Here is a 21,076-nt window from a genome sequence, read left to right as displayed (position 1 = left end):
CAACAACTTTAATTGTAACTACAGGTGAAACCTGGTCAATTTTTCTATTAGATTTAGAGATAGACCAATGAAAAAAAAATTAGGTATATTCTTCAGTCCATTTTTGACTCTTGATAGATATTACTTGCCCTGCAACTTGCTAATCCTTTGAGGTGTTTCAGTGCATTATGTACTTGTACAAACTTGCAAACTTAGACTAGACTTGGTAGATTATTGGATATATATAATTAAACCATAATTTTATAACTTAAAGTGGTTCTTTATTTGAACAGAGTTCTATATTAACACATGCATCTAAAACATAATTTAACGGTTTTTCACTACATGAATTACTGTTTCTTAGGAACAGCATGGCCGTAGATTGTGTGGCCGATGCCAGCCAATCCCACGATGCACAACAGCATGGTGAGGCGGTACAGAAGGGCATCAAATGGACCACCTTTCAAATGGACTGGAACATCATTGTCTTTCTGTAAAAAAATAAAAAATAAAATATTAAGTCTAAAAAACTTGCAGTTCAATAAACATCCCATTAATGCTAAGAATTACTTTATTTCTGGAATGTTAGTGTATAACAAAGCTGATGGCTTTGATAATCATGTATCATAACATGTCTTTTATTATATTGTTTATTGAAGCTAATAAAATTAATGAATAAATAAATTAAATGATTAATATTATGTAATAATGAATGATCTGATAATATATAAATACACTATTTTAGCAAAAAAAAAAAAGAGTGGCAGCACCAAGAATTGTAACTAAAACTTGACCACCACTTCTCTATCTAATTTAGTTCAAGCATGAACAATTTTATCACTTCTTTGAGTGACATAGACATAATACTATAGTAACTTTTGTGCAAGAAGTTTTTTTTTGCTACAAGAAAAAAAAAATCAGTCTAAAATATTTTGCTAAAATTTTACCTGAAATAGTTCTTGTTGTTTTCGGATGGTTTCGTTCACAGGGGGGTATGGGATATTAGTGCCTGGCACCAATCGCCTGGAGCCTGCAGCACATGCAGTAGCTTCAGTCACTGTAGACATGTGATTAGTGTTGTACTGGATTGCTGGAGGGTCCACTCGTTGCAAAGCAATAGGGGCCTGAAAATGAAGAAAACTTAAAATTACATCCCTACTTCCTTACTTATATTATAAATGTCACTGTAAGTTTGTTTGTTACGCTTTCACACAATAATAGAATACTTGTATCCCAACAATAAGCTCGGTTCCTTTGGGCGAGTGGAGGAGTGTTTGACAATTTTACACCACAACTCCGACAAATTATTACCAATTAAAATAATTATTTTTGTACTATAGAGGTAATAATATGTGTTTAATTTTGCCCAAACTGTGGTTGTAGAAAGAGGAAAGAACTCCTCAGCAGACAGCAGCAAACCCCTCATTTAAGGCTTAGCAATACTACATACTTTAATTTTTTTTTAGATCTACAACTAAATTTAATGCCACATCAAAAAACCAAATCAAAAGCAGATGATGTTGTGGGCAACAGCTAGTCACTTATAATCCTTTTTTATAAGATTATTAGAACAACCATTATCATCATCCTCTTGAGACTATCAACATTGCACTGCTGGGCACAGGGGCTTCTCTCAAGGGGAATAGGGTTTTAGATCTATCATGCTGCTGCAATACAGGTTGGTGGGCTTAAGCAATAATATATTTTCACTAGCTGCTGCCCGCAATCTTTCGTCTGCGTCTATTATGCTCTTACAAAACCTGGAAAGTTAGTTCTCCTGGGATAAAATGTAGCCTGTTTCTCTCCGTTCTTTTAACTAACTCTATTAGTTGCTTAGTTAGGGTATAAAGGAGGACAAACAAAGACTTACAATGTGGAACGGCACAAAACCCTTCACCTATGTAGATAGAACTTTCCCAGTTTTTCAGTACAAGTTAGGATTAGCTAGTAGTAACATAAATTCAGCACAAAGTTGCAGTAAGTGATAGTTAGTAACATGAAAATCTAGGTGATTTTTTATATATGAAAATTTGTTATTTTTATGTTACACCCTCTGGTAAATTTCCCATTTTCACTATCTTTTGTAACATGAAATCTAGGTGATTTTTTATATACGAATTTTTTTTATTTTTATGTTATACCCTCTGGTAAATTCCCATTTTCACTATATTTTTCATAAATCAGCAGCACTCCATAAGATGATCAAATCCAATGAATCTAATAAAGGTATGTTGACATCGCTACTCACTAACTACCACTAGTCCGCGCCACTCAACTAATCTATTTGCATGTAATATTTTTTTACTTACAGCAGGAAAACTGACTTCTGCAACCGAGAGGAGGCAATCAGCCTGCCAGTAACTACTAAAAGCAACTATGGAATTTGAGTATCTAATGAGTGCAGATAAGGTTGGGTATGGTGATGAACTTTTTATACTCACAACAGGGAACAGTGGATTCTGCAGGTGAGAAGAGGCAATCAGCCTGCCAGTAAATCGGTTCAATTGGTGATACATGGTTGGAATTATAATTCACTGAATTTATCGAAGTTAAAAATCCGAACCCTGTTACGAAACAAGTACTTTAGAATATCGATAACGTTCAGAAACGTAGCGCAGTAGCGACAGGGAGTTTTACGTCATAAAAACTGTTTTTGAACGATAAGGTCTAATAATTTTTTTCTTAATTTTTAATTCCATGGGTATAGTATTTTCATTTTAGTTATTTTAAAAATGAACAATAAATGAAACAAAACCTGAAAAAAAAATTTATTCAAGCATTATGTCGAAAAAAAATATAAACTCACGAAGTTTTATTAGTATCAGTTGTTATTGGTCTTTTTATTATTAAATAAATTATTTTCCTCTCATTTTTATTGTAGGGTTCATGGTGTTGACGGTTTGGACTCTGTGCCTGTGCTCACATTCTTTCTCTGTGTCTGGACTCTTGTGCTCGTTTTTCTGTTGTATACTCTGTGGTGTTGTGTAATTTTCTTTCGTGCAAGGCTGACATTACAACGAGCACATTTTGGGAAGGTTAGTATTATAAATATCAATAATTCCAGAGAATATTAAATTTCCGGCAAAAAGAGTCAATTCAATCAATAACGACTCCTTCGAAAATTGTTTTTTAATTTGAGTTGTACTGGGTGTTTCGATATTCGAAATCCGCGTGGCATGTCATTTTGACGACAACTGCTAGTTTTTGTTTCTTGTTTCCATTTTATTAGCCAGTCCATCAAAATTATAGACGTTTTATTTAACTAAATTCTTATTTCAGCTTCAAAATGCAGATCTTCGTGAAAACCCTCACGGGCAAGACCATTACACTCGAGGTGGAAGCCTCTGACACTATAGAAAATGTGAAGGCTAAGATCCAGGATAAGGAAGGTATCCCACCAGACCAGCAGCGATTGATCTTTGCCGGTAAACAATTGGAGGATGGACGCACCCTGTCTGACTATAACATTCAAAAGGAATCTACCCTGCATCTAGTCCTCAGACTACGTGGAGGTTAGTATACGATTTGGTTAGAAGTCTTGCTCCCTGCATGTTGACTTGGAGTTTAGTTTACAACTCTGTAGATGTCATGCAGAAGTCATGCTCACTAGCATGTTGGCCAACTGAGTAATAATATTTTTATTTAATAATTTCAGGTACTATTGAGCCCTCTCTCAGGATTTTGGCCATGAAATATAACTGCGATAAAATGATTTGCCGCAAATGCTATGCACGTCTTCACCCTCGTGCTACCAACTGCCGCAAGACCAAGTGCGGACACACCAACAATCTGCGCCCCAAGAAGAAGATCAAGGACTAATTTCATTTATTACAGAAAGCTACTTGCTTATGCAATTAATGTTAAATTTAAAAATTAAACAATAAAAAGTGTAAAACTTGCAAATTCTATTTCTCATCATTCCTTAAGGCTGGCCCTGGTTCTCTATTATGAAATAATCTAAAATTATATTATGTGATGTCAAAATAAAAGTTCCCATGTAAAGTGCTAAAATTCTACCATATAATCTTTATTAAAATTTCAATGCAACAATAGAGAATTCAGTAAAATATATGTTGCACAGTTATTTTAAATTTCTAGTTCAAGTTGCAAGGTGCCTACTGTTGGCAAAACAATAAATGTTAATGAATATGAATTTCTTTATTAATCATTGTTTGAAAATGTCATGTGTTAAACGTTTTGTTTTTGCTCTACTGCTAATGGTCAGAACAATTCAACAACAAAAGTAATATTACACTTTGGAATGGCTGAAAGCTGTAGCGACTAGTTTGTTCAATTATGGCTGGTTTTGTCCTTAATCGGTACCGATAGATTTGTAGGAGATTGCAGAAGTAATGGCAAATCACAAAGAAATTATTATTAACACGTTGGCTGCTGAAAACACAACGTTTGTGTTTGATAACTACGTAACGCGTGTGCGGCTCGAACACGCTAGGCGTGTTAAAATAAATGTACCTACAAGGATGCGGCCGAACACGCTGGGCGTGTTTTTTCGGCGTTCTGCGAGTGCGGCAAACACAAACGCTGTGTTGTTTAAATATACTGTTAGAGCGGCCTTTACGCAACAAGTGTGTTATACGTTACCGCAAGTACGTTTTATTAAATATTAGTTAAACGTTAACGCAATTACGTTTTATTATATATTAGACAGTATACCTACTTAAAATTCGTTGTTTTGTGAGTTATCTAATCATTATACATGAGTGTTTTTCTTAATAATTCCCATGCCATCGAGAGAATCGACCATCACACGTATAACTAACAAGTTCATATAAAAAACATGTTTTCGACCAAATATTTGCAACAATAGTATAATACCATCGATCACTAAATAATACCCACCTAGATAATTGCATTGTTTTAAAATATTTTATAGGGACGCGAAATAGATATTGATATCGATATAGGATCGTCGTCCTATATTTTAGCATACTCTACAATGTTTTTCTGCAATAAAGGTATCCGCAACATAAGTTTGACGTCTATTTGTATATTTTTTAATATTTGTACGCCTGAGTTCGCCTGCACTATTTTCATTGGTATCGGTATCGTCAATAATTTATTTTATAAATATCGGTTTGCATTCCATTATACCGACAGAATTACAAAACGATGCATCCGCATCCTTATTTTTTCTTATCTTCTTAAATAAACGTTATCGGTGCGGCCAGCGGTACCAATAAACTACTCAGGAATGAGTTACTATTGTTTCGAATTTAAAAGTAAATTTAACAATGGTTCTGTATATTTACTGGAAGGATTATTATATTTAAAATGCATATTATTTTAAAATTTGCTTCTTTGTCGGCAATCCGCATTCGTATGTAAGTAGGTATTTAATACTGTTTTTTTACTTATTTATTTATCATGATTCCTAAATGACATTCACAAGTTACACACAGGTTGACGTTGCCGCGATTTTGAATATAGTAAAATAGTGTACCTACCAGATGTAAAGCCACTATATTTAAAGCTCTTTAGAAAATGATTAATTTTGAAAAAAAGAAAATCTGTGTTGACTACATTAAAGTTTTATTCTATTTTATCCAACAAAAAAATACAAATTGCTATTCAAATGCGACAAGTGTTGGGTTTTCATGTTGTTCAATAAATAAATGAGAAAATACGAGTGATGTAATAACACACCTGTTGCGTAAAGGCCGCATAGCTGTCGCGATAAGTTTAAACACGCCAGGCGTGTGGGGCCGCATGCTCGTAGCGCCTGTTTCGAATACGCTTCACCAGTGCTGAAAACACGCCTAGCGTGTAATCCTGCCGCACTCGTGTACCGTATTTGTTAATGTTAGGCAGCAGTCAACGTGTTAAGTAAACATGAAATTAATATAAATCATCAATCCAGTGCAGTGTAGGGCGGCGGCAGATCAGAATAGTTTTCCCCAACCCACTGGTGTCCATACGAAGACGTTTATTAACTGCGATCAGTAATCCGTTTGCCGAGAGTTGTGAAAATGACGAAACCCTTCCTGAGAAGCCTTTAGACCAGCAGTGGACTGTTGCCTATAACATTTTGATGATGATTTATACATATAATACTGAGTTGACTCGAAAATTTTAGCATCCATACCTCTAATGTTAAAAAATTACCATAAAATGGGGAAAATGAGAAAAAGTTTTTGAGATAGTAACATTCATACCCACTATGTGTATATTTACCTATGTGAGTAAATTCGGCCTCATACTTGTTCCAGAACATAAAGCTCTTAATATGGTGTACGATTGACATTAGCTTATTAGTGCCCCACTTCTGGGCTGAGAGGTATTTAGAGCTTAGACCTACGCATTCAATGAGAGGTTTTTTTGAATCAGATATTACTGATTCTAACCGTGACTGACGATGGCTTACGGAGCTCTACGTGGCACGCAGGGCTCAGAATCGCATAAAGTATTATTTTAAGTGTCACTGGTTAATTAAATGAAAATATTCTAAGGAACCGAAATGACCGGTTACTGGTATATGGCCAGCCATATACCAGTAACCGGTACTTGAGCGAAAGATTCCATAAAGTTGAATATTAAAGCATTGATCTAATATGTTACTAGTACATATTTGCAATCTCACTGCTTCAAAGTATAACGGGTACTATATTTTATTCAAGTACATCTCCTACGTGAATGAAATAGGTCATTATTGATTCTTCATAAATTGTCTGCAAACTCGTTCTTTGGTAAAGGTCAGGGCAAGTAAAACTAAACTCATATTAAGTCTGTAATTATTTATTAATAATGTCTTAATTTAAGTATTAAAGCTAATAAATATGGACGGAATACAGTGGTTATTTAAACTCACCTATATCTATGCTAAATTATAAACTATTTATATAGGGTTACACCATTCCAAAATGTACAACTTTAATCTTAGGGACCTTTTGAGCAGCGCTATCTGTAAATAAATATAACACTACTTAGGTAAGAAACTTATAATATCTAAATATAATATTACTAAGAGTCAATATACGAAATCATGCATTGTAGTTGAGTAGTTCTTAGAAACCCCATTCATTCCGTAGAAAATGAGACTTATTTAGTCTAAATACTTTTTTCTAGACAACTATTAAAAAGGGGTCTTGCTCAAACTCTTTTTTCAGTGATTCAAAACTTTCCCGAACCATTAGGAATAATCCATTCCAATTTTTAAGTGGCAGATTTTAATAATAATCTATGGAACAATATGGAAAATAAAAATATCATATGTTCTGTAAGGAAAAAAATAAAGCATTCAATGACGTCAAATAGGAAATACTCTCGCAATTTATAGTCTGCAGGTTTGCGATGTGAATAGTTGTACGAATAGTGCAAGTGTTAATAATTTAAAGCTGTCATGCATGTGATAAATATTATTGAAAATCGTGTTATTAAAATAGCCAAGCTTATTACTACACTGAGACCCAAAATAAAAGTTTACAACTCTGATTCATCTAATGGTGTTAGCACATTGCATGTGAATAAGACAACTGCAATGCAATATGCATTGCAGTTGTCTAATTCACAGTATTTCTTGTCTTAAACTAGTGGAAAAATCCATTATAGTGCCCAGTGACCTCATTAGATTTTTCAGAAATAATTTGCAAGTTTTCAAGTACCAAAACGCTGGAATGATAAGAGCAAAAGGCAACGATTGGCAAAACAAGCAAATAAGTTAATTATTGCATTGGAAATGGGATGAATGTCCAGCATTTTGCCTTTTTTTTTTGTCACAGACAAAATAACCAGAGACTCTCAACATCTTGGAGAGTTGGCGACCTTCGCAGCGCAGTGTTTGCCCGCAAATGCGCCATTGAGTGACACACACTCCCATACATACATGTTTGACAAACACTATCGAACTGTTACTATTAATTTAATTCTAGCTGCTAAGTAAAATTTTCATTAAAACGTCAAATAATTTGTCAAGCACGTATTTGACCGATTACAGCGCACTTTCAAGGTCCTAAAAAACGTGGCGTTACGTCGATATATAAATTCATTGTTGATAAAGTCTGCAGTGCAGTGGCAAAGATTTGTTCGCTCGACTTTGTATCACCAAAGTGAAATCGACCTAATGTCACTCGTTTTACAGTCTCAAATCCGGACCTTTTGAGTTATGTTTCATAAACGTTCTGTCGAAAGCCTGAGCAACTTTAGGCAAATAAGAGCTTTAATCCGATGTCATTTCACTTCGATATTTCATTATTTGCATGCTCGAAAACGAGCCCTCATTGCGAACGACAGTGCAATATATTCTTTTAAAAGTTCTGTCAGTTGAAGGGTCATAACTGTTCCGACGTAATGCCACGTTTATTAATAAGACCTTTAGCGTAATTGTACTTGTTCGTGCACTCACTACGTATAGTCTACTCATAGTGTATGGGTTAACACACGTCAATGGGTGGGTCATGCGTCACACTTCGACGTAGTCGAGCGTAGTACCGGGCGGGTGGGTGGCGGGCGTGGCCGGCGCTTGCGGAGGGGGGAGCGGCGCGAACGCGGTTAGGTACTTGTGCGGTGGACACAGCGGCAGGCTGGCAGCCAACTCGTGCGCTGGGTTAGGACTTAGACTTTCCTGAAATGAACCGTGCGTTATTTTGTATTAGGCATCTGAAAATCACTTTGCGGCCAATCTCGCATAAAATGAATGAACTCTCTTTAAAAATGTATGGCGGCCAAGATACAGACAGACAGACAAAAAGAAAAATACAGTGTTGCCTTCAGTATCGATTAAAGAGGGCCTTAAATTTTTTTTTTCAAAAACAGCCTAGACCAGAAGATGGGTACGCCCATGTGTGAAATCTACCAATTCATTTACACTTTGCCAGCGTAGTTGGATACAGCCTAAACCTTCCTTACTCTGAGGAGATCGTACCCAGTAGGGCTACTTTATAAAATTAATTCGTTATCAAGTTTTTAACTTATTTCAAGAAAACTGGTTAGGAGTGAAAAGGTAATAAACGAGGAATAAGTACTTATAACTTAACTTCAAATAGATTAGCTAAATATTTATACTTACTGAAACAACTGCAATTTTAACTGTGTCGGAGAATTTGACCTTGTTCTTTTCAGGTTTCACGCCCGTCCAGTATTTGTCTTGAGGATATCGGCCATTAAAGTTGCTATTGTTTGAAATGTTCGCGATGTATCTATCGTTAGATTCTTCCTTCAGTTCGGTTTGAAATAAGTGTTTGAAATGCGATGCTATCCTATCGTCTTGGTTCCGAGGAAGGATATCCAATACGCTTTGAGTTGCCTTCGTATATTCATAGTTTACAGAATTTATAGGAGGTCTTTGACAGTTGAGTACATTGTCCATACTATTCCATCGGACATTTGGGACTGTGTTTATCGGTTTTATGTCCCTTTTATACATGCTCCTTATGCAGGTATCGTCTCTCAAAGGTATATCCTTGGCCCAAATTGTGGTGTCACGTTCAAGATATTGGTGCAGGTTTGGTCTGATACTGTTTGTTGTGTACGGTTCATTTTGGGTTATCGGCACGGTGAGAATAGACGGATGGGGAGGCATAGGGACTCGAGGGAGAGGTGGGGGGTTACTTTTTATCGGTTTGGGGGACGAACTCGATTCGTCTTCCGAACCGGAGTATGAATGCGAACTGCATTGTGAACAAGACTCGGAGCATTCGGAATCTGGAAAAAAAATTAAAATAATAAAAAAATCAAAACCAAACTAGCGTATATAACAGTAATCGTGATTTAGAAACTCTTTAAAAATGGGTTAAAAGGTAAGGAGTATAATATTGCAGTAAGTTGATTCATCTCTCTCTGGAAACTTAATCACATCAAGAAATCCTAGCCTAATCCTAAGGTTGCCTGGCAGAGCTCGCTTATCTCTTGTATTCTACTCCAGTCCTTGTGTTTCACTCTATTCGTCCTTTATTTTCCTAACTGTGTATTGGTGTACAAATAAATAAACAAATAAGAAATGGGTTCAACTTAACCATTTTATGAAACAGTGAAACCATCAAAATCGAGATTTTTTTTCTTTATTGTGGTAAAATCCAAAAAGCACAGTAATAAAAAAACATTAAACATTAAAAATTAAGAATAAATATTGTGTCTATACACTGAAGGTGTTTCAAATTGTATGAAGTGATAAGTCAGAGGGATTTGCTTTATTTGATATCATTCATTTTCCTAGATATAGTAACATTTTCTCTATTTACGGTCATCGTCGCTTGTGCTTGCTTACCAGTTGCGGCTGTGTTTGGAAGTGTTCCCGAAACCAGGTAGTGCTTTGTGGTTAGGAACACCGTGGGGTTTCAATCGGTAGAAGTCCGACGTTACATCTCCGCCTCTCCGAGGCGAGAGGTATCCGTGAGGATTTCCCTACGATAAAACAGGGTTTGCTCACCAGGTCCGTCAAGCCTTGCATAATGTGCCGCGCAAGTGCTTGCCTCTTCGACGAGATGTGGCAGGTTGTGTTTTTTGGCAGCCCACCTCGCGTCAACAAACAGATCCCATGCCGCCAAATCTACCGCTAGACTGAGCGCCTTTTCGATACGACCGCGTCTGGTATTAAAAAAAACAAAGTATATGTCGCCGGAACCCTATTGTGAATAGAAAATATGTATGAAAGTATGGTATTATTGAAAAAGAACATAAGAATAGTACACTGTAGTAAGCAGTACTTTTCTTTGTATACTCATTGAGAGTAACGGAGCGCAAGTTGGGCCATTCTACTGCACATGGGCAGAAAGGACAATCTGCACTTTTCACAACGCAGCCATGTTGACCTGTCCTGCAGCTTAGTCGAGTTACTCATATACTTATTGTTATTACAAATACTGCATAAATATTAATGTGAAAGGAAAAAGCAGTAGAGGAAGACCAAAGAAGAGATGGATTAAATTGGGGAAAATATATTCGTGTAAAAAAGTGTATAAGGGCTACAATTCAGAGGAAGTGACGGCTGATAAAAAGACACATTGTTGCCGTCTTTTACCCGAAAGTAAAAATCAATCCAATCCAATAACTTCAGATGACATATTTAATTTAGTAGTATTATCCTTTACCTACTCTTCTCTGTAGATAAGGATTATTATTGCCTTCATCATCATCAACCCAATTACCAGCCCACTTCAGTTCACGTGTCAGAGTCAAAAAGATTTGCACCACGCTGGCCTAGTGCGGATTAGTAGACTGTACATTCCTTTCAGAACGTTATGGAGAGCTCTTAGGCATGCCGATTTCCTGACGATGTTTTCCTTACATTAAAAACGCACGAAACTCCAAAAAATCATAAAAGGTGCATATGGGGTGATGACCAGTACAAACCGAGGGTCGAAGTCCTAACCGCTGGGCTTTCGCGGCTTAAAATAAGGATATAACTAATAAATTTAATCGACCTTTATTTCGACCGAATCGACCATTTGAAGAATTGGGAATAGACTGATTTCAAACATCGGGCGTTTATATGGCGTGATTTATGGCGTACTAAACAGTTACCTTAGCAAATGGTGGAAGAACTTCCTGGCCAAGTCATGTACAGCTGGCGCGTATTTGGTGGCCATTGCAGGTAGAGGCACACTCGGCGCTAAATACGCGCCCAGTGCCATCTGCACCACTTCCCCGCTCTCCCCTAAAGCACCTTTACGAAGTGCATTGCGTACAATTTCACTTATCGCGTTGAGGCATTCTGCCCCTTCCTCCTCCCAATCGAGAGCCCGAAGTAGAGCCACTGCGTTAGTTGTACGACAAGAGCGTATCCAAGCCTGAAAAGATGTCTTTATATAAACCCATTACCGGGCCCACTACTGCGCACGCGTCTTCTCCCAAAATGTGAAGGCTGTAGTCCACCACGCTGGCCCAGTGCGGATTGGTGGACTCCACATTTTCAAGGCATGCGGGTTTCCTCACGATGTTTTCCTTCACCGTTGAAGCAAGTGATATTTCAATTGCTTAAAATGCACATAACTTCAGATTTTACGAGTAGATATAGCTAGAGGTGCGGATTCGAATACGGCTCTGCGAAAGTGAAACCGAAGTCCCAACCACTATGCTATCACCGCTATTCAAAGATATAAGTGGAATAATAATAAATAAATATATTACGAAAATACTGGCATCTCCTCGGATATCGGATATGGGTACTAAGATAAATGATATTTAGAAATATTAAACATAAATACTTATAATGTACAGATGAACAACCAGACAGTGAAAAAAACATCTTTCAGTTGAATTGAGCCCTTGGCCTTAGACTCTGAAGCAGGGCCAACAAATAATAATATTTTAATCGCCAATCATCATCATATCATTTAAGGCTTAGCGATACTGAATACTTGAATTTTTTTTTAGAACAGAAACTAAATTTAATGCCACATGAATAAACAAAATCAAACGCAGACGAAGTCGCGGGCAACAGCTAGTAAATAAATAAATGAATCAATAATCGGAATAAGAGCTGCAACAATAATTATCTGTTAAGAGGCTTCGGTCGTTAAGGGTAGGCTTTTTATAACACTAACAATGCTTATCCTTAGGTTTTTCAAAACTCGTACTAGAGAATTTCTTCAATTTTTATCACCACCCTATGCATACCCTCTATGCACGCTATTGGGCTTAACACTTATTATGATGGGCAATGAGTGGCCCTCACATATCCTGTGAAATATCCCACTGTTTATATGCAACGGATTTCCGTTTAACATCGGTGTGCTGAGTGCGAGAATTTCCATCTATCCGATCGCATATAAACAATCATTTGTATGGCGTCGAAAGATCGTCATCTATTGTCCCTAGTTGGCGCTCTTTCATAGAAATCATAGTTTACTTTTAAGCGATCGAATATATGAAAAATCTTGCACTCAGAACACACAGGCGGCCAATGCTATTGGGTCCGTCTATGATTAATGAAAAAATCTATTTTTGTGAAATGTCTATACATTACCGATAACAGTCGGGCGTGTGTGATCCGTAGCAGCGTCAAGGGCCCTCCGGTAAATGAGGCCAAGATAAGAGGACCGCCTCTAAGAGTGAGGCTCGCCAATATTTGTACACGTTTCGCATCCCTGGAATAGTAAATATTATATCAAACTACTATTTAAGATTTTAATCAGATTCTGTAGTCAGATATAGCCCGTGATATCCAACTTGACATCTCGTACCTACGCAGTCCCGTCGTGACCACGATCCATGCAACTGGGTGGAAATATCTAAAAATATGGTGTGGTATTTATCCGTTGAACTATATTTAAGAAAAAAAGAAACTACTATTTATATAAATTTGAAAAAAAAAAAAATAACGATTAATATTTTTAGAAATCCAACTCGGACCGACTTCGAGAATGACGAAAATTTGCATAATCAACGATAGCCCGATTTCCAAATATATAAATAACTAGCGGACCCCAGCGCCATCTGTCGGGCTGATTTGTGAATCTAAACCATCCAGGGTGCCACCCAAACGCATACCAAAAAATTCATTCAAATCGGTTCAGCCGTTTAGGAGTTTAGTGAGATACACACGCACACAATCACGCACTCCGCGCAAGTACTTAGTAAATAAGAAATAAAAACTGACTGTAATGTTAATTCTCTTATATATACTGCTACTTAGAATATATATGTACTTATAATATATATGTATGTACATACATAAAAATATGACAAAATTTAAAAAGAAAGTGGAATGTAATTATTTTAATATTAGAAGTAAAAATAAACTTGTAGTGCAGTTTACTAGGCTGCATAAAATTAGTAATTAACTTAAGGGTAATTTAACATACAATTTTATAACAAATTACCAGATGAAATCCTTGAGATGTCTCTCAATAAGTTCAAAGTTTATATAAAACGTAAGCTTAGAGAAAAATCCTATTATAATATTAAGGATTACATATATGATAAAAAAGCTTGGGTGCTCTAACTTCATACCTCAATACTAGACTGTGAGATGGTGATAATAAAAAAAAAACATGGCTAAGTTTGTTGTGGGCTCTTTCTTCTTAGACCAGGGGTCGTTTGGAACCCTCCTAGCTTTAGTTTAAAGTTAACGAATTTGGTTAATAATACAGTAACATGTTAAATGTGTGAACGCTTCATAAGTGCCTGTGATAAGGTCTACATGAATAAAACATTTTTGGATTTTAAATTTTGAATATGTGAAAGCCGCATGAAGATGTAATTTAAGTCGTTACTTAAATTACATCTTTATGCGGCTTTCACATAAAAGAAGTTGAAAAAAAAAGAGGCTTCACATATAGAACATTTCTATCACGCTCATTGTGGTCGTTCTTTATATGTTTAAAATAAATTGTCGTAATACAATCATTGACAACAAACATATTATCGCATTTATAATATTAGTACGGTGGTTGTCCTTCCTTTGACCCCTAACTACTAGATTTTTGGCATATAGTTGAAAACACGAGGCTCTTTTTTTTTTCGGGGGAAAAACGGTTCCCACGGGGTTTTGCAAGAAACCGTAATGAACGCAGACGAGCTATGGCTAGTGTCAATGTAAATAGCGCGTTATGAAACTTACCGCATGTAAGAAGTGAGGTCCAAACATTTGGTGTGATGGTGTAACAAAGAGAGGGCGCGGTCGAAACATTGCAGCCTGCCCGCTTCCTCTGTAGCCACTATCAACTCGCCCGCCCATCGCACGTCTGTGGCTATCTGTAATTCGTACGTACATCACAAGTCACGCATATAAATCTTAATAACAATACACTAGAAATGCCCTTTAGGTTTTTCTGATTTCACAACGGCGTACACTAATTGTTTTAGAGCGTAAGCGGCATTGCAAATTTTTCCAAAATTGTTACGTTACGTTTGTCTGTCTAATATAAGTTTTGCCTGCTATATAAAAAAGATAAGATTTACTTGGGGTTAGGAAGTTGGCATCGGAGACCGTATTGCCATCGTGTTTTGATTTTTGACATGACATGACATTCACTGACATGTGATAATTATATTTAAGGCTTCGCAAGAGCGCAAGGTATGTAGTCTATGAAATTTGAATTTGTTTTTCGGGAGTTTGAATGTAGCGCCGCGCCTGCTACCCGATGTAGGCGCGACGTGCGACGATTATTTAAAATATCCTCCAAGACAGTGGACAGTGCCTACCCAAATTATTTTATATAACTCGTATTAGAGGGGAATTTTTCCATTTTATGCCACGTACCTGCTTTATGCCTACCACGGTCGAAGACCCTGTGCACGCCACTGCTCTAATATATTCTAATAAATAAAATATGCTGTAAATGACAATTTGGATCCACATGAAATGCACGTCTCTAATGTATTTAATTGGATAAGGAATAATACTGTATTGTTTTAAAAAGTATTGTAAAAAAGCGTATATTTTTTTGTAAAATGTAAAAATTATTACTTTTGTTTATTCTTTGGAGATACACCATCGCGGACTTTTTTGTAGACCTTTTTAAGGTATAGGAGTAGTACATTATTTTGATCTATCTCGCAGGTTTCAGCCAGCGTTTGCAATGTAAGCGCAAAAAAATGTATTTATTTACGACATCACATTAGAAACCTCCAAAATTATCAGTTTCTCAACTAAGTTATGCATGTAATATACTTCAAAACCTTCCTGCTGAGTGACACTTATCTATTAATATATATATATATATATATATATTTTTTAATGATTAAAGCATATGATATATGTACAGATATACAGCGGAAAGCGACTTTGTTTTATACGAGTACTATGTAGTGATACCCGCCTATATAATAAAAAAGTATTTATTTGTATAATTATTTTTAAAAATGTACTTATTAAGTTACTAAACTTTTGGTGTTGGTAACAATTACTTTTTCTATATTAGTCCTTGTTATCCACCTCATGGCCTGGGCCATCCGCCTATGCGATATGCCCTGTTAACAACAGCTCCTATAAATTCAACTTACAAATCCTGCTCTAGTGGAATGAGTGAGCCCAGTAATGTGATGGACAACGTGTATTGAGGCATCAATACAAGACACAAGCAGTCTCGAGTCACAGGGTGACCGCCGCGCGACTCTAGCAGGCGCAGGCAAACAAACTCTGGTTACATTTTCACGGAGGCTGGATAACTTAGTAATTCTATTCTCTCCCTCTGGTATTTCGTATCGTAGCCATATTAAATTAACGCCATTCTGAAATAAAACATGCTTCTGAAGAAAGTTATGTTTAAAGACCCATTTATTCCCATAAAAAGACATAAGTCAATTACATAGGAAACTTAATTTTCTAATGTGTAATGTGGTAATTATTTTCATGGTTTCTTCTAAATTATTTTTTCAAATTAAGTTAACATGACGTTTTGTCAATGCTATGTGCACTTCTAATTGACGTGCATTTATATGCACGGTATTTTGTTTCTTTTAGATTTGGATCAGTTTTGATTTTTATGAAGGAAATATTAATTTGGCAGTTTTTTTTACTAGTTGTTTTTTTTATTTTACTAGAGCTGTGTCCTTAATATATCTACAAAGTTACACCGAAATTAGACGGTTTGAAGAAAGTCCAAATCAAGTCCAAAGGAGTCGGTTACTTTTATATAAACATAACAGACAAACATACAGATAAAGCTAATAAAAAGCGTGTAAATTTCTTACCTTATGACAAGCTATTTGCTCTAAAACATGAACAATGTGATCATGTTTGTGTGATATTTCGGCAAAGAGTACTTCATTCTCCAACTGATGATACGCTAATAATGTCATTTGCTGCCTGAAATGTTTCAATCACTGTTATATTTTATTTTTCCAAAGCTGTAGTGTCTGGTCCATTTAATTCCGAGACAAGCACTGGACATCCATTCAAGACATTCTTGTTAAAAGCATATAAATATTGGATAGAAGCAGGCGTTACTTTGCGGAAATCCATAATATATTATGAAAATTAAGCTTAATTTGCTATACTCTGCGAACAGCAGGAGAATCTGTATGGTGTTATTTGTAATTACTTCAATCCGTATACTACCCACCAAACAGATCCTCGGCAATGTACCCTCTACGCACGTTTCGCTCCGAAACCGGAGCATCCTCAGGAGATGTTGACTTTAAAATGAATAATTGTTAAATTGTAAAGTCAATATCTTATGATGATAATAAGCTTAATTTGCTATTCTCCTGCTGTTCGCGGAGTATAGCAAATTAAGCTTAATTTTCATAATATAAAAGCATCCCGCTCACTTACCCATTTATCTGGTAAAGATGTAAGTTAGCATGGTCCTCTAGCACAGGACTCCAGGGAGCTGGTTCTATTATCGTGGCACCCCACACTAGTATGCGAACATAGGTGGACGATTCACAAGAGGACACGCGTCTATCAGCCCTCCTTGCACTGCCACCTAGATTTATAATCTGAAATTATTAATCACATGAAAATGACAATTTAATTCTGCATATATCTCGTAGCACAAGCTTGTGCTACAACATACATATGATATATAACTATATCTTAATATATATAAATCTCCTGTCACGATGTTTGTCCGCGATGGACTCCTAAACTACTTAACCGATTTAAAATTAAATTAGTACACCGTGAGCAGTCTGATCCAACTTAAGAGATAGGATAGCTTAGATCTTTAGTTAGACAAATAATTTGAAATAAAATAAAATTGCGACCAATTTTATTTTATTTCAAATTATTTGTCTATAATTAATTGGCAGTCACATGTTATATATATATACTACTATACTCATTTAAAGCTTAGCGATACTGAATACTTTAAAAACAAAATCAAACGCAGACGAAGTCGCGGGCAACAGCTAGTATACTATATATACTTTAAAAGAAAAGTAAATGTGTTTTTTTTTAATATTTGGTTGTCAATATCTCGTCTTTTTGTAGTCACGAAATGAAAAGGTTGGTCATTTTAGTGTCGGTTTTCGCTTGCACTAGTACTGCTAGAGTCCATTATGCCAACACAGAAGTGCAAGAAACAGTGCTGCTTTAAGGCCGTAGAAAACGTCATATATATTTAAATGTTATTAAATATATATGACGTTTTCTACGGCCTTAACCACTCCTCATTGTGAGAGGAGACCCGTGCTCTGTAGTGGCCTATAATGGGTTGATGATTTGATGATGAGGATGACGTTTTCTATCGAATAAGGTTTTGCTGGTTTTTCCTATTCCATCAATGCAATGTTACAAAATGTATTCAAACTATAAAATAATAAGCAAAAGTCAATGAAAACTACGAATATGTATAATGACATATAATAACCACCTTTAGCTTCAATCACACATTGTAATCTATTTCTCATGGAACATACTAGACGAGAGCATAGATCCAAACCTCTAGTGTCTTCCCAAATATAATATAATGGTTCCCAAATATAATGGTTTTCCAAAGCCTCTTTGGCCTTTCATTTCTATTTTTCTATCGCCGAAAATCAACGAACCTTTTAATTCCGCGACTGTACACTATAATGAAGAGTGTAGGCTAATTTGCATGATTTTTTTGTAGGGAATGCTTTGAACTATTCTTGTAATAGTAAGTCAATTTTGAATTTATAATTTCCGAATTTTATCTCGTCTGGTCTTTTGGGAGGCTTTGGCCGTGGCTAGTTACCACCCTACCGACAAAGACGTGCAGCTTCGCGATTTATTGTTCCGGTGCGATGGTCGCGTAGAAACCAATTGGTATGACTACCATACTCCCCAATAGGTTACCCGCTACCGTCTTAGACTGCATCCTCACTTACCACAAGGTGAGATTGCAGTCAAGGGCTAAATTGAGGTGGTAAAAAAAAAAATCTTGCTTAAAAATAAACTTAGTGTCTAGGTGTTTGTCTGTATATTATAAGTATTAATGAGTATTATATTCATAAAAATAAAAATCAGCTATCTTAGCACCCATAACACAAGCTTCGCTTACTTTGGGGCTAGATGGCGATGTGTGTATTGTCGTAGTATATTTATTTATTTATTCTGACGTCATGCAACATTTATTAATAAGGGGGGATATGATAGTGTCAAAACTAGATTATAACATTTAATGGCTGCACACAGTAGCTCACACATACCTGTAAATGTGGATCTCTATCTGAGATTTGTATGGGAAGACTGTTATCAATGTTTTTGCCAAATGTGATCAATGTGCCCGTTTTATCAGTATGAGTGAACAATAAGAGCGATTTACATAAAACAACTGAAAAAAACAAATAACTGAAAAGCACTACAAAACCAAAAACAAACTTGGGTAAAATAAAAAAAATAAAAACCAATAAAAAACTTGTGCACTTAGCATACAGTAGTTTTTAAACTTTTTGGCCACTTTTAAGTGTACATGCAAATAACAATGACATTCAAAAATAGAACTCTGCATTGGCTGTGATCTGCAGTGAATTGGCACATAATTCAGAGTGGACATGACAATTGAAGAATGCTGAGTTTCATAATCTTATATCTGGTCTCTTTGACCACCAACCAGGCTACTAGATACTTCATTAATAGTCTATAACAGCCCATACAACACCCTCGGGAAGAGGTCCCCTCTGAGACTTATTAAACTGCAATTTCTCTTGTAAACACTAATAAAATAGTGTATTTAAAACAAAAACCAAAATTATACAAGACTAGCTATTGCCCGCTCTCTTTGTACATGTTTATTATAGGTTTTTCACAAAATCCTCCAAACCCAGTACTACCTTTGTCCAGGGATAAAAAGTAGCTTATGTTAGTCTAGATCCTTTCATCTAACTCTATGTCATTAATCAAGTTGATGGGTTGTTTTGTTAAGGCGCTTTGCAAGGATATTGTTTGTACTTACAAACAAACACTTACAACTATTTATTGCATTTATAATATTAGTAAAAAAGATGGTTGGTAGAAGTGCAAAATGCATATAGCAGGATAAGAGGGAAAAGAAGCTGGTACACATTTAGAAGAGACGTGTGGTGATAAAAAATTAAACATACCACCGGTTACCATTTGTCCGTTAAGTTTGCCCACACAGTACCTATCAAATAATATGTGGGTCATGTCTAATGTATTGCATTTTACTGTTATGTATGCTATGACACCTGAAGAAAATACTAAGGTGCATAGGGAGTCTGTAGTCCATTCACTGTACACTATATTTCTTTCACGGAGTTTGGATTCTAATTGACGGAGTTGTCTCGGTCTTGTTGACCACCAGAGTCCACCGCGCCGTTCACAGAAACTCCTTTTTCCATGATCGTGAATAGATTCATCAACCTTTTTCTTTGTTTCATACCTGTTTAACGTTAGAACAAGCTTGGTTATTATAAATAAAAGAATTAATTCGAGTGTAAAAAGAAAACTTACTTCAAACTTTTGAATTCGGTGTTTTTTAAACAAATAGAATCGTCACTTGTTATGAACTTTACGTCGTAACTGAACATAGTGTTAGTTTTATTTGAAGTACATAATTAATAACTCATATTACTTAGATACATTTATTTAAAGTTAAAATACTTTAGTTAGAAACTTAGTGTAAGTACTTAATATTTGTTTGCTTTCAATACCTACTTGTAAGTTGAAACTTCAAAGAATTAAACTTAATTCGTCAATGTCAAATTGACAGTTTTGACACAAGGCAAAGGCAAAGGTCTTTCACCTTACAGCCATGTCTTTAGAACAATTATTTGCAGCCATACAGATTATTCACGTTTCAATTTTTTTTTTAGTAGACAATCTACGTTTTTATTACTTAGGTCAGTGGTTTTTATATACATCTACGTGGGGCATATAAAAAATCTTTTGGTTTTAAATTTTATAATTAATAAATTAAATAATTAAAGTTGAAAGCTAAAATCATAATTTGCATTTTATTTAAAGTAACAAAATTATTTTCTTTTATTCATATTTGAAATAAATAATATGAGTAAGCTGTTTAATAAAATATATCATAACAAGGCAAAATAGAGTAGAAACTATGAAAATTAAGCTTAATTTGCTGTACTCCGCGAGAAGCAGAAGAATCTGTATAGTGTAATTTATAATTTCTTCAATCCTTATACTCCACACCAAACAGATCTTCGGCAATGCACCTGCTACGCACGTTTCGTTCCGAAACCGGAGCCTCCTCAGGAGACGTTGACTTTACAATGAATAATTGGTAATTCATTGTAAAGTCAATATCTC

At 35.7% G+C, this 21,076-nt stretch overlaps 3 protein-coding genes across 4 annotated transcripts; 1 reads left to right on the top strand and 2 right to left on the bottom strand.

The window, feature by feature from the left end:
* Positions 1-238: 238 nt before the first annotated feature.
* On the bottom strand, positions 239-2,582 carry LOC120627435. The gene is made up of 3 exons (XM_039895437.1): positions 2,421-2,582; positions 927-1,103; positions 239-470 (listed from the first exon to the last, which is right to left on the bottom strand). The coding sequence occupies exons 1-3, from the start codon at positions 2,493-2,495 to the stop codon at positions 330-332; spliced, it is 393 nt and encodes a 130-aa protein (XP_039751371.1). The 5' UTR covers positions 2,496-2,582; the 3' UTR covers positions 239-329.
* Positions 2,583-2,859: 277 nt separating this feature from the next.
* LOC120627718 (ubiquitin-60S ribosomal protein L40) lies at positions 2,860-3,882 on the top strand. Its single transcript, XM_039895742.1, has 3 exons — positions 2,860-3,014; positions 3,259-3,491; positions 3,635-3,882. The coding sequence occupies exons 2-3, from the start codon at positions 3,266-3,268 to the stop codon at positions 3,796-3,798; spliced, it is 390 nt and encodes a 129-aa protein (XP_039751676.1). The 5' UTR covers positions 2,860-3,014; positions 3,259-3,265; the 3' UTR covers positions 3,799-3,882.
* A 2,834-nt stretch (positions 3,883-6,716) lies between these two features.
* On the bottom strand, positions 6,717-20,437 carry LOC120627572 (WD repeat-containing and planar cell polarity effector protein fritz). 2 transcript variants are annotated; one of them, XM_039895575.1, is made up of 13 exons: positions 20,258-20,437; positions 19,888-20,186; positions 18,994-19,118; positions 17,153-17,319; positions 16,570-16,684; positions 15,880-16,107; positions 14,495-14,628; positions 12,899-13,019; positions 11,455-11,720; positions 10,361-10,518; positions 9,002-9,636; positions 8,425-8,557; positions 6,717-6,898 (listed from the first exon to the last, which is right to left on the bottom strand). In XM_039895575.1, the coding sequence occupies exons 1-13, from the start codon at positions 20,332-20,334 to the stop codon at positions 6,843-6,845; spliced, it is 2,514 nt and encodes an 837-aa protein (XP_039751509.1). In that variant the 5' UTR covers positions 20,335-20,437; the 3' UTR covers positions 6,717-6,842. The 2 variants fall into 2 exon arrangements, 1 of the variants encoding a protein (XP_039751509.1); XR_005658934.1 differs by having other exon boundaries at positions 6,880-6,898; positions 8,339-8,557.
* Between the last annotated feature and the right edge of the window lie 639 nt (positions 20,438-21,076).

Source organism: Pararge aegeria, chromosome 11 (assembly GCF_905163445.1).
Source record: "Pararge aegeria chromosome 11, ilParAegt1.1, whole genome shotgun sequence".
In the NCBI taxonomy this organism is placed as follows: domain Eukaryota; kingdom Metazoa; phylum Arthropoda; class Insecta; order Lepidoptera; family Nymphalidae; genus Pararge; species Pararge aegeria.
The sequence above is the reverse complement of the archived record's forward strand: the minus strand, read 5'-3'. Positions and strand labels throughout refer to the sequence as shown.